The 11,926-nt window shown below is 55.3% G+C and overlaps 1 protein-coding gene across 2 annotated transcripts in view; it reads right to left on the minus strand.

Moving 5' to 3' along the window:
- ICE1 (interactor of little elongation complex ELL subunit 1) overlaps window positions 1–11,491 on the minus strand; it is a 56,046-nt gene extending 44,555 nt beyond the window's left edge. For both annotated transcript variants that reach the window (XM_049648297.1, XM_049648298.1), the window contains exon 1: window positions 11,170–11,491. In XM_049648297.1, the coding sequence (XP_049504254.1) occupies window positions 11,170–11,253 (84 nt within the window). In that variant the 5' untranslated portion in view covers window positions 11,254–11,491. The remainder of the gene's footprint in view (window positions 1–11,169) is intronic.
- Window positions 11,492–11,926: the final 435 nt, after the last annotated feature.

Genomic DNA, 11,926 nt, shown 5'->3' on the forward strand with positions numbered 1-11,926 from the left:
CCCCCCTTTTTTTTTTTTTTTTTTTTTAACGTTTTATTTAGTTTTGAGACAGAGAGAGACAGAGCATGAACGGGGGAGGGGCAGACAGAGAGGGAGACACAGAATCGGAAGCAGGCTCCAGGCTCTGAGCCATCAGCCCAGAGCCCGACGCGGGGCTCGAACTCACGGACCGCGAGATCGCGACCGGAGCTGAAGTCGGACGCCCAACCCACTGAGCCCCCCAGGCGCCCCATCAGGGCCCTTATTTTTTCATCTGTGTTTCTCTAGGAGCGTGACTGACAAATCTCTGCCGGCTACTCACAGTTCTTCTCCTCTTAGTTAACAGCTCCTTCCTACTGTTTGCTCACTGGGAAGTTGCCCTTTCCGAGGGGCTGCCACATCTAAGGCACGGTGACATTTCATTAAATGTTACAAATGCACATACGGTATGTCGGGTGACCGCTGAAATACACCCACGTAGGCATGTATACGTTTTAAATACTCAGAGTTGAATCCGTCACTTTTTACAAAATTTCCGTTTCCTGATGTATTTAGAAAGTTCTATCCCACCCATGACGCCAAAATAAAAGGATTCTCCTCTATGCTATCCTAGTACTTTCATGCTTTCGTATTTTGTATTTCTAGCTTTAACCGCTCTGGTGCTGGGTACAATCCAGACTCTCAAGGCTGAAGGTCAAAAGGGCAACAGGGGGCCCATTCATTTTTGTATTCAATGTATACTTGGCCTCCCACGTTGAAGAAACAATCTTTCATTAACAAATTTGGGGTGTAGCAACAGACTTCCGGGCCCAGAGGGTAAGGAATGCATCTGCTTTTACGCCCTCCCTAAAAACCAGCTGAAACTGAAGTCAAGGAACTTTCCGCCAAAGGCAAGACCCACAAAGACGAGGGCAGAAGAAGAGACCAATGGCAACTGGAAAGCAGATTCAAGAACACGGATTCAGGGGGCTCAAGAGAGCAGGGGGGTGGGGGTGGGGAACGGGGACACCAGGTTCCTCTGAGACCAGAGGCCGGCAGACGGCGCTAACGTGAGAACTGGTCGCAAGCTCTCTTGCAAGCATTTAATCCTCAAATTCCTACCTCTCTGCCACCATCCAGGAAAAGGTCTGCTGTGAGGAATTCTCTGCCCGGGACACTGAACGCAGTGCCAGAAACAAAGGGACGAGCCGCTCCTAAACACAGAGGGGACGCTGACCACCTCCGGGCCCCACGAAGCTCCCAGACGCTGGCAGCCAGTCCTTTTGCCCTCCGGGCAGGAGACTGACCACACTTGGTGGGAGGAAGTGTAACCAGCCTGCAGATGAGATCTAAAGGCACTGACAGGAGATCTGCTTCAAATAAACGGCCCGCCAGACCTTCTGCGTGAAGCCCGGGGTCCTGAAGCCCCACACTCAGCATTTCCCGCCAGCACCTTAGCCAACCGTTTTAACACGAACAAATAATCAAGGATTTCCGCACATCAGAGAGAACCCTGAACGTGAGCGAGAGAGACCAAAAGAAGACAAAGCAACTTGGAGTAAATAAAAACTGAGATGAAAACTGCAAGAACGGTAATATGAGCGGAGGTTAAGTGATGTTACATTCACGAAACAGTATTTTTAAAAGGAATATACAGAGTTCCTAGGAACTTTATTATAGCTCTCAAAAATTAAAAAAATATACACGCACGAGGACGGCTAAACAACTCAAAATGACAGACAACAGCAAGTGCTGGTGAGGATGCAGAGACCGGAACCCTCCGAGTCGGGGGTGGGGGGCAGGAAACGGTGCAGCTGCGTCGAACAGCTGGGCAAGGGCTCACATGTTAATCACCTGACCATCCAGCAATTCCACTCCTAGGTCCGTGCCCCGAGGAACCGAAAACACACGTCCCTGCCAACCCCGCACACTGTGGTTCACAGCATTAGTCACGCTAGACAAAGAAGTAAAAAATAAGCTAATGAAACGGATAAACAAAATGTCACACAGCCACATAACGTGATTACTCGGCAATGAAACGGATGAATGCCACCCGCTACCACAGGGGTAAACCCTGCAAACATCACGCTACCCACAGGAGCTCACAAAAGGCTGTATGACTCCATTCATGTGAATTGCCCATAACAGGCAGATCCAGAGACAGAAAGTAGATTAGCGCTTGCCAGGGATGGGGGCGGGGGAGACAGGGAATGACCGCTAATGCCTAAGAGGTTCCTGGCAGGGGCGAGGTGGGGGACTCGGGTGGAGAGGAACGTGTTTTACAAAGTGGTGACAGGGTTGCAAAACTGTGACCGAACTAAAAACCACTGAAAAGCACACATAAAAAGGATGAATTTTATGGTATGTGAATTGTATCTCAATAAAACTGTCAGAACTAAATTAAAAACAGGAAAGCAAAATAAAAACCTCAAAAAGAGTTGAGGATAAAGTTGAAAATAAAAGTTCCCCAGATAAAACGAAACACAGACCTAAGAACAAAGTAAAATAAAAAGCAATTGAAGTTATCCGTGCAAGATCCCACATGTCCAACAAATAAGAGTTCTAGACACAGTAATAGGAAAGATGGACAGATGATCAAAGTCATTCTGATATTCAAGGAAAACAAATCTCAGAACCAAAGCCAGACATTTCCAAACTGAAAGGTCCCAGCACATAAATAGAAACAGAATCCAAACCAGGAAACATCAGCACCAGGTTTCAGGGCATCGGAGACACAGCAAAGACCCTACAGGAATCCTGAGAGAAAAATGAAACCAGCCAAGTCGCCTGCAGAGAATCTGGAACCAGAATGGCTTCAGCCTTCACAACAATCTGGAAACCTAGAACCCCGCAAAGTTTTGAAGGAAAAGTGAATTCCAAGGTAAAATTCTGTGCAAGCTAGCAATCAGCTGGGGTGGTAAAACTGACATTCTTGGTTTTTTCTTCCAACAAGATTTTACGTAAATTCAAGTTAGTTGAAAATAGACTCTTCCCAGTCAGAAGTTCTACAGAGTTCTACAAAAGTTCTACTTCGCAGACATCCTTACTGAGGGAGGTACTGCAGGTCATGACCACACGTGACCCCCCCAAACTCCTGGAGTAAAGCCAGAGAAGGCGACGTGGCACAAAAGACAGAGGTGACGAGAATCGAGAAGGCGGCTGCGCCCCGGAAAGGAGCAGGCCCCAAGGCTCTGCACGGAATTTCCCCCTTAAGGAGAAAACGACAGAGCATCTGGCGGAATGAAAGCCCTGAGGATTTTCTGTCCTAACTGGCAGAGAGCTGCAAGTAAATGTGGTTGGTTCGCACCATGCATTTAAATTATGACTTTTTAAGCACAAGTGATCCTTCCTTTTTTCCCATCCTCTTTCCAGTTCTTTGCCAGTGGATTTCATCTTCCCCACCTTGCTTCCAGATGCCGTTCTACAGTGCTAAGTACCATGCAAGAGACATTCCAGAAACCTCTAGAGTCCCACACAGCTGGATTCAAATTTCTGCCACACCTCCTTCCAGCCCGGGAACCTTGGGCAGATTTATTTAGCCTCCCTTTGCCTCAGGACCCTTTCCAATCCTATAGATAAGCAGACAGAGCACTGGGAGGGACAGAGCTGGCCTGCTATTGGAAGTAAACAGGATGAGCCAGGAAAGGGTCAAGCCGTCCCTGGCATACAGCAAAGAGTCCTTAACATGTTCAAGATGAGCAAGCTGAATAAAGGCTAGAATCACTCATCCGGGGAAACAAACAAAAAAACACAAGAAAGGAAAAGTAATCACGATTTACTCGAGTACAGCTCTGAAGACCATACAGTCAGAATAACATCCGCTCGGAGCAGGGACGGCACCGAAATTACACACGGGCTGAGAAGGCAGGGGAGCAGAGGGAGGGCAGGGGCCTCAGGGGCAGCAGGGTCCCGGCTGCCAGGAGAGCTCAGCGTGCACCTGCCGAGGTCAGCCATCCGACAGGACGCCTGACACCGAAGACCGAGAAGCAGCAACACAAGTCTGTCACTTCACGCTATTCAGGTTCGTTACAACACGCACCTCGAACAACTCAAAGCGGGACGGGAGGGAGGTGGGGCTGGGGGCTGCTGGCTCTTGCCCATCCGTGGACACATCTTGTCCATCTGGCCACCTCTCTAACCTGTGTTCACCCACATTTGCTACGGGTAAGAAATGAAAACCACAAAACACAGCACCACACGGGGGAAAAGCAGACGAAGCAAAGACGAAACCACAGCACTCGAGGCCCTGACTTTTCCCTCTGAGCCCGCCTTCACGGCAGCTCAAATCCGGGCAGATCCTGCAGCACCCTGACAAGTCTTCTGTGTCTCTCCAATCTGGTCCGAACCGTCTCTAACCAGCACATCTCGGGGCTGTGAGTGTGCAGCGGGCTGCGTCTAAGTGACTTTCGCTCATTTACGAGTGCACACGGCCCTACGCCGCCCAGCCTCGGGAAGCAGGCAGGTGTGGGAGCTCCCCTCCAGGACAGGCTGACGTGACGGGGTTCCCGGGACCGCGGCTTCTCTCCCAGCCGTCTGGCGCTTCTGGAAGTCACGCTGCAACGTCTGCCGGAAGCTCGGGCTTCCTCCCGGTGGTCCCCCATCACTAACCCCACCTTGTGTCTCCCTCCAGCCCTACGTCGCACTTACTCACTCGTCCACCAATACGGCTCCCAGACCAGCACGTCCTGTCACCCCGACCTACTCCCCACGTACTCCTCTTCCACAGCGCGCGGTTTCAATCTTATCCACGAAGATCCTCTGGACGGTCACTGCGCGCGTCTAACGCTTGACGAAAGTAAAGGGCACCACCGTTTGCTTACCTTCCCTCCCTTCTCCCAGAGACGTGGAACGTGGAACGGGGGCGGTGGCGGAGGGCACAGGGCGAGGAGGGGCGGGACAACCTGGCAGGGGGCCGGCCCGCGGGCCTGGGGCAGGCGAGATGCCGCCGGTGCGTTTAGGAAACCGGCACCGCCACCAAAGGGGTCAGCAGACGTGCAGACAGACAGCAAGTCAGTTAGCAGAGGTGGCGACAGGAGAAGTACGGTGCCCAGGTCGACCTCCACACTCCCACCCGGGCTGGCAGATTCTTGTCTGCGGCGGCTGTGCCGTGCACTGTGCGATGTTCGCGGCGTCTCTGGCCTCGGCTCACGAGGTGGCGGGAGCACCCCCTCGGCCCCCCCGGGGCACGTGTGGGAACAAAGGACACGGCAGGTCTGAGACTGTCCCCAGCAAGGCCTGCTACAAGGGTGCCCGTGGTGGTGTGTGGGGAATTGGGATCCTAGAGGGTTCCCACCCTTCGCTCGATGCTACGAGTGGCTCCCTGTGCTGACCTGCAGTGTGGTTTCCGCCGAAACTTGCTTTCCTTCTGGAATCTGAGCGTGTATCCGCCCGACCAGCCCCCAGCAGACACTCCGTGTGTGTCAGTGAGCACTGCTGGGTAACGTCCCTTGAGTCCAGTCACCCTTGCTGGGCTGCCTCAGGGCCCCACCCCAGGGCCTTTCCGCCCGGCAGACTCTGCTTTGTGCGCTCCGGCCGTAAGGCCCCGGGCGAGGAGGACGGCGCGCTCACGTGCATGCTCCTGGCCAACCCCTGACCCCGGGTGTGGGCTCGCGGAGCCCTGACACAGCGTGGCCCCCACAACGTCTGCAGACCCCGCCAACGAGAACACAGGCTATGCTCCTGAAGCTTTCAGGGACACGAAATTCAGAGAGAGACTCCACGGAGGAGGCTGAAGAGACACGAGTGCTCTACAACACGTTTTCCTGAGCGGGCCTCGAACCAGCGAGAGGCAGAAGCTCCTCCTTGGCCCGGAAGCAAACTGCGAGGGGCCCAGGGACTGGGCGAGCGGCTGCACCGACGCTCGCGTCAGGACTGGAGGGCAGCGGGCTCACCATGCTGAAGGGTGCTCGGATTTCAGCGCAACACAGCCCGAAGCGTGCAGGGAAGGCGCGTGTGCACAGCAGGGACGAGGCCCACGAGCAAACCCCTGGACAATCGGCGAGTGGGGTGAAGAGAATGCCGGAGTTCCGTGTGCTATTCTGGCGACTTTCTTGTACGTTCTAAGTTAAGTCGTTTGTTTTTTTTTTTTCCCCAAAAGAAATTATTTTTAAAAATCACAGTAATCCATTAACCCCTAGGCTGGGGGTGATGTGGCTCGCTGCTCGCCTTGAATCCTCTCCAGGGTGCCACATCTCCGCCTCCTCGTCCTGGTCAACTTTTTATCAACTGCAATCATTTAAAGTCCACGCTGATCTCCACCAGAGCGCAGCGTGTCTCCTGAGCGGTGAGCGAGGACCCCCCTGTGGACTCCTTGGCGTCGAGTGTCCGGGAACACGGCAGGAAGGTAGGGACGCCCCCCTCCAGCGCTGCTCCGGGTACTTCCCGGCCAGACCAGCTGAGTGGCTCTGCTTCCCGGGAAGGCAGGACAACGTGGCCCCCCTTCGGGCCACGACACTCTCCCTTCACTCTTCCTCCTTACTCAGCTAAGAATCATCCTCAGACCTCAGTTCAGATTCACTTCCTGTAGGAAGCCGCCTTCCGCTGCCCCGCCCCTCGGTGCTCTCGGGGTACCCCGTGCATCCCCCAACGTGGTACCTGTTTCCTACACTTGTTCTGTGGTTTTCTCGCCATCTGTAACCTGAACTAGAACACGAGCCTCAAGCCCCTTCTGTCCGTGACTGTATTCCAAACTCATACCATGACGTGACACGCACACACATTTGCTAAGCGACCGGCAATGCTGGGAGTGTCCCTTGTAACACAACCACTTACAAACCACTTACAGTATGTCTAGGAGAGAACAGGTTTCAGGTTCTAAACCACAGGCAATTATCAGTGGCAGTCCAACACAAGTTTACATAAATCACAGGCTCGATTCTGCTCTGAGGACGGCCAGAGAGCATCTGTCCCGCATCCAGTCCAGTGACACGAGCGCAAAAGGATCACCATGTGCTTCGGCCTCTCATCAGGGTTCCCAGGGTTAAACGGTTTTGCTCCGCAGGGAGTGGAACCGGTGACAAGGGGGCCTCGCCTCCACCAGAACACAGCAGCCTGTGCCAGACCTAAAACAACCAGCTCAAGAAAGGTCACTGGCAACAGAGTAAGGACCCACACTGGATCACGTGGCGTCTCACACTCAGGAACCCATACGCACCTTGGGCCAGAGCTCAGTGACAAACCATTATCACCACCGAGGGTGACAAGAGACAGGAGAGGAGGCACGAGACTACAAAACACAGAGGATGCAGAAGATGCGGTTAATCCGCACCCTGCGGGACGCAGCGCCGACCGCAGGGTACCATGAAAGAGAAAGACGGAGTGGGCAGGAGGAGGGGGGCAGGAGGGAAGATTTCCAGTGCAAGGACAGGACCGCGGGACTTAGGACAGACAGCCAGCTTCCCGCCACGGTCCGGAACCAAGGCCTAGCACCCGCCTCCCGCAGGGATGACACCTGCCTGCTTGCCCACGGTGTGCGAGATGCGGGGAGCGGTGCGACACTACACAGCAGGCCACCCTCTCTGTGCAGGGCACCCCCTCAGCTTCTCTGGCACAAGGCGGCCTCAAGTGTGGAACCCGCTGCGGTCCTGAGGCGCCTCTCCAAAAGGTGACCCCGCTCAGGCTGTCAGATCCCTGCTCCCTGTTCTCCACGTTCCCCACCCTGACTTCGCGGGCTCCCATTTCCCTGTGTCCTTCTGTCCCCTTCGGTCCACACTTGCCTTCCGTCAGCAGCTTTCCCTTCATGGACCCCTCACGACAGCACCTCGTCTCATGATTGCCGCAGAAGTTTCCAAAGTTTCCGTAAGTGATAGAGCGTACCCCTCCGGGCCACTTCTGTTTTCCTAGAAGTCCCCTGGGCACCTGGGGGCACCGTGTACCACACAAATCGCCACACACACCACGTGTGACTGCAGCTGGGGATCCCCAATCCCGCGGTCGTTCCAGAACCTCACTCCCACGTTTCCAACGTCTCTTCCGGCCGCGTTTCTACTTCCCTTCCCTCCACCAGTGCTCAGCTGCTCAGGTTTTACTCTCTGGTCTTCTAGTTCCCAGACCTGGGACCCGTCTCCTCTTTGTAGATTCTCACATTTAGACCTTTTTCTTCTTTGTTCCCATCCCTGGGAAGCTTCAGTTCCCCCAGGCTTTTGTTATCACTAATGTACCACAGCTGGTGGCACCCCCTCCAATCCAAGCAGCACATCACCACCTGCTATTTTTAGGGAAGACACGGCTACTACGCGGCAATCGTGCAAGACCTCGCTCTAGTCCCTAAGCTGAGAAAACTAACGCAGAACTGTAAGGTGGTGACCAATGAGATCTTCAATCGCCTGCCACAAACCTATTTTCCCAGCCTCACTTTGCAAAATTAAAGACTTGCTCGAGGCTCTACGCGTATCTGATCCTCCTCTTCCCCTAAAAAGACGTTCCAGGCAAAAACCCAAATGCAATGGAGTGTCCTGATTTAGGGAAGAGGTCTCCAAAAGCAGGCCCTGCTTTTGTGAATCAAGTTTCCCTGGAGCCCAAGCATGCCCGCTCCTTGCCTGCTGCCCCCACGGCACGTGCCCTGCGATGGCCAGGGGAGGAGCTGCCAACAGCCTGGATCCCGATGACCTTGCCCCCCACGGAACCAGTCTGCAGGCCCCTGGATTGAAGAGACTTCACAGGTCTCCTATTGCTGTTCTGAGACCCAAGAGTGGGAATGCGGCAAGGGCAGGAGAGGGGGAGTCCTCGGCAAGATTCAGCGAGAATCTCTAGGCCAGAGATCGCGCTGGGTCACACAGGCTGGCAGCAGTGGGGAAGAGCAAGGAGTGGGGGGAAACGAACACTGGGTCAAGGGAATGGGTTGATAGACTGGATGCAGAATGCGAGAGAAAGACAGGAACCAAGGATGACACTTAGTTTCCGGCCTACACGATGAGAAAGCTACAGTTGCTACTTTCAACTACCAGAGGACCAGGAACCACGCTCCTGAAGGAGGACCAAATCCACAGCTGAAAAGTGGAATTCACACCAGTTCTGCACAGAAGCCTCCAACAGCTCACTGTTCTTTCAGAGTAAAAGCCAAAATCCTTACGGTGGTCCAGAAGAGCCCCACAATCAGGCCCTCCTCATTCTGCCTTCATCAGACTCCCTGACTGCTAATAAACTCCACCCAAAACTCTCAGGTTGAAATCTGATCCCCAATGTGACAGCGTTTGGAGGTGGGGTCTTGGGAGGTGTTTAGGTCATGAGGGCAGAGCCCTCAGGAATGCGATTAGTGCCCTTTCCAAAAGACCCCAGAAAGCTCCCTTCCCTTTACACGGGGTGAGGACACGGCGAGAAGACAGACAGACACAAACCAGGAACCAGAACCACGCCCCGCCCTGAGCCCTAAATCTGCCTGTGCTTTGATCTAAGACCTCCCAGTCAACAGAACTATGAGGAATGAACTCCCATTGTATTTTACGGCGTTTTGTTACGCAGCCTAGAAGGGGTATGACATCCACGTTCACTCCACTGCAGCGACACTGGCCTTCTCTTCCCAAGCACATCCAGCATGCTCCTGTGTCGGGCGTCCACACCTGATCTGCCTGCTGGACGGGACGCTCTCCTCCCAAGATGTCGACGGGGTTCGTTCTCTCACTCCCTTTGCTCAAATAGAACCTTCTCAGAGAGGCCTTCCCAGGGCTTCCTACGTAAATTCCACCAGCCAGTGGCCCCTTCCTGGCCCATTTGTTCTTTCTACCTCCTTTGCTTAATTTATCTCCAACGTATTTATTATTTTCTCATGTAACTTGTTTAATCTGTTCCCTCCCCCCACCTCCTAAAATAGAAGCTCAAGAAATCAAGAATGTTTGCCTTTTTCCTCCTGCTGCCTAAAACACAGCAGGTTACCTATAAATAGTTTTGGATGAAACTGGCCCAAAGAATGCGGTTTATGAAAGATCCAAGAGACCTTCACTCAAGTTCCTGGGGTTTTGAGGGAAAATAAAAGTACATTATAGACACCTATCCAGCGCAGCAGCTGAGCTCAGAAACGATTTTCCTGCCAGTGCAGGACTCCCTTTCTCTCTCCCCTGCTCTCAACACTTAACATTTGGGATCATTTCACAGATAGCGCCCTCAAAAAAAAAAAGAAAAAGAACAAAAAAACACCTTATCTTGATGGCCTATCTGGCCTACATTCTTCTCCAGTCTCATCCCAGCAGCCACTCTCCCCTCCACACTGTGCTCATGCCAAGCAGACACTGTTCTGCTCCCCAAAGACCCACTGCTCCCTCCCACCTCCGAACATCCCACCTGTTGACTCCTCCATGTTGACCCCTCCACGCAGGAAGGTCCTCTCCCGCTCTTCGGCTCAACATTCAGGTCTCCCTACCTCACCCCCTCAAAAACCCTCTGCCCCCACCACCGCCAAGAGGCAAGACCACCATTCCAACTCCTCCTTTGTCTTCCTCCCAATCCTTAAAATCCTGTGAAGTCTTACTTGCACACACGAGTCTTACTTATAAAGGCAGATCGTGTGTTCTGCTCACTATGTCCCTGGTGCCTAGAACACCAGGCAGAAGGCGTGACAACTTCATGACATCTAGTAGGTAGGGCAGGGAGGGGCCCCACTTTACCACTAATGGTGCTGACAGAAGTTAAGAGACCCTCGATATCAGACAGCTAAGAGGATCAGGTCGGACACAAGTGCCTGGGACCGTTTCTACTACCTCACAAGACTTGGGGCCAGACACTAGTAACTCCTCTCCTGTCACCGTAGAGAACAGTCCCTCCTGCTGTTAGAAACTTCCAGTACGTGCACACGCCTTTGATGAATGACCCTCCCCGCCAACCAGCACGGCCTGCCTCCGGGCAAGAGATATTTCAAGATGAGCCAGAGCAGCCCCAAACCTCGTCCTCGGAGAGGCAGCGGTCCCGAGCATTTCGCCCATCACCCGTCGGCCCCGGGGAAGCCCTGAGACTGGGGGAGTGAAGCAAGGGGCCCCGCCAGCGCTCGCTCACGCTGCCCCCCGCTACCACCACCGCATCCCGGCCAACGAGTGCCGGGTTGCAAGCCTAAATAAAGCAAAGGAGGCGGTTCCCAATACAACTGCAGTAGAAAGGGGGGCGGGCAGGGGAGGAGGGGGAGCTTCCGCCGTGGAGCGGGCGCAGCGCGCGCGGCGGGACCCCCAGCCCCACGCCCCGGCCGGCCGAGCTCCTCCGCGCCCCCGGCCCGGGAAGGCGCCGCACCTGCTGCAGGGAGGCGCAGCCCTGACACCGCGAGAGGTCCGCCGCCGTCCCGGGCGCCGCCGAATGGGTCTCGCCCGGCATCATGGTGCCAACGCCGGGCCCGGTGGGCCCGCGCGCCTCAGGGACCCGCGGCCCGGGCCCTGTCCTCCCTCTGCTGACGCCGCCGGGGCCGCCGCCTGCCAGGCCGCTTCCCGCCGGGTCCGGGCGGGTCCATCCGTGCACAGAGGTCCCCGTGGAGCTGGCGAAGGGCTCTCCCAACCGGAGCCGCCTCGGGCACTAGAGAGAAACGCGACCCGGCGCGGCCCCCGAGCGCGACAGCGCCCAGCCAGGACCCCGCCCCGCCCTAGCTCGCCCCGCCCCTCTCCGCGGCTTGGGGCTGCCCGCGGCGCCGCCTGAGCAAAATAGGGAGCGGAGCCGAGCCGAGGCGGCGGGAGAGGCGCCCACAAAGGAAAAGTCAGGGAGAGCAGAGGCATCGGAGGTGCACCCCTTGCGCTGAGTAGGGGGTTAATCTTTTATTGCCGGCTGGCTGTGTGGCAGGTTCCCGTAGACACCTACAGCCCTCAGCGAGGGGGCGGTGACCCCCTTGATGACGTCACTCAGGCGCCTGCAGCAATGGAAGGTCCCGCGCCGGGACGGGCAGGTGTGCGATTTGGAACTGGAGGGAACCGCTCTGTCCGAGCCCGGCCGGGTACCCGGAGGGGAAGGACGGACTACGCTTCCCAACGCCCCGTGCGGCGGACGACCCCGGGCGAGTCCT

The sequence above is a fragment of the Panthera uncia genome, assembly GCF_023721935.1.
Source record: "Panthera uncia isolate 11264 chromosome A1 unlocalized genomic scaffold, Puncia_PCG_1.0 HiC_scaffold_17, whole genome shotgun sequence".
NCBI lineage: Eukaryota > Metazoa > Chordata > Mammalia > Carnivora > Felidae > Panthera > Panthera uncia.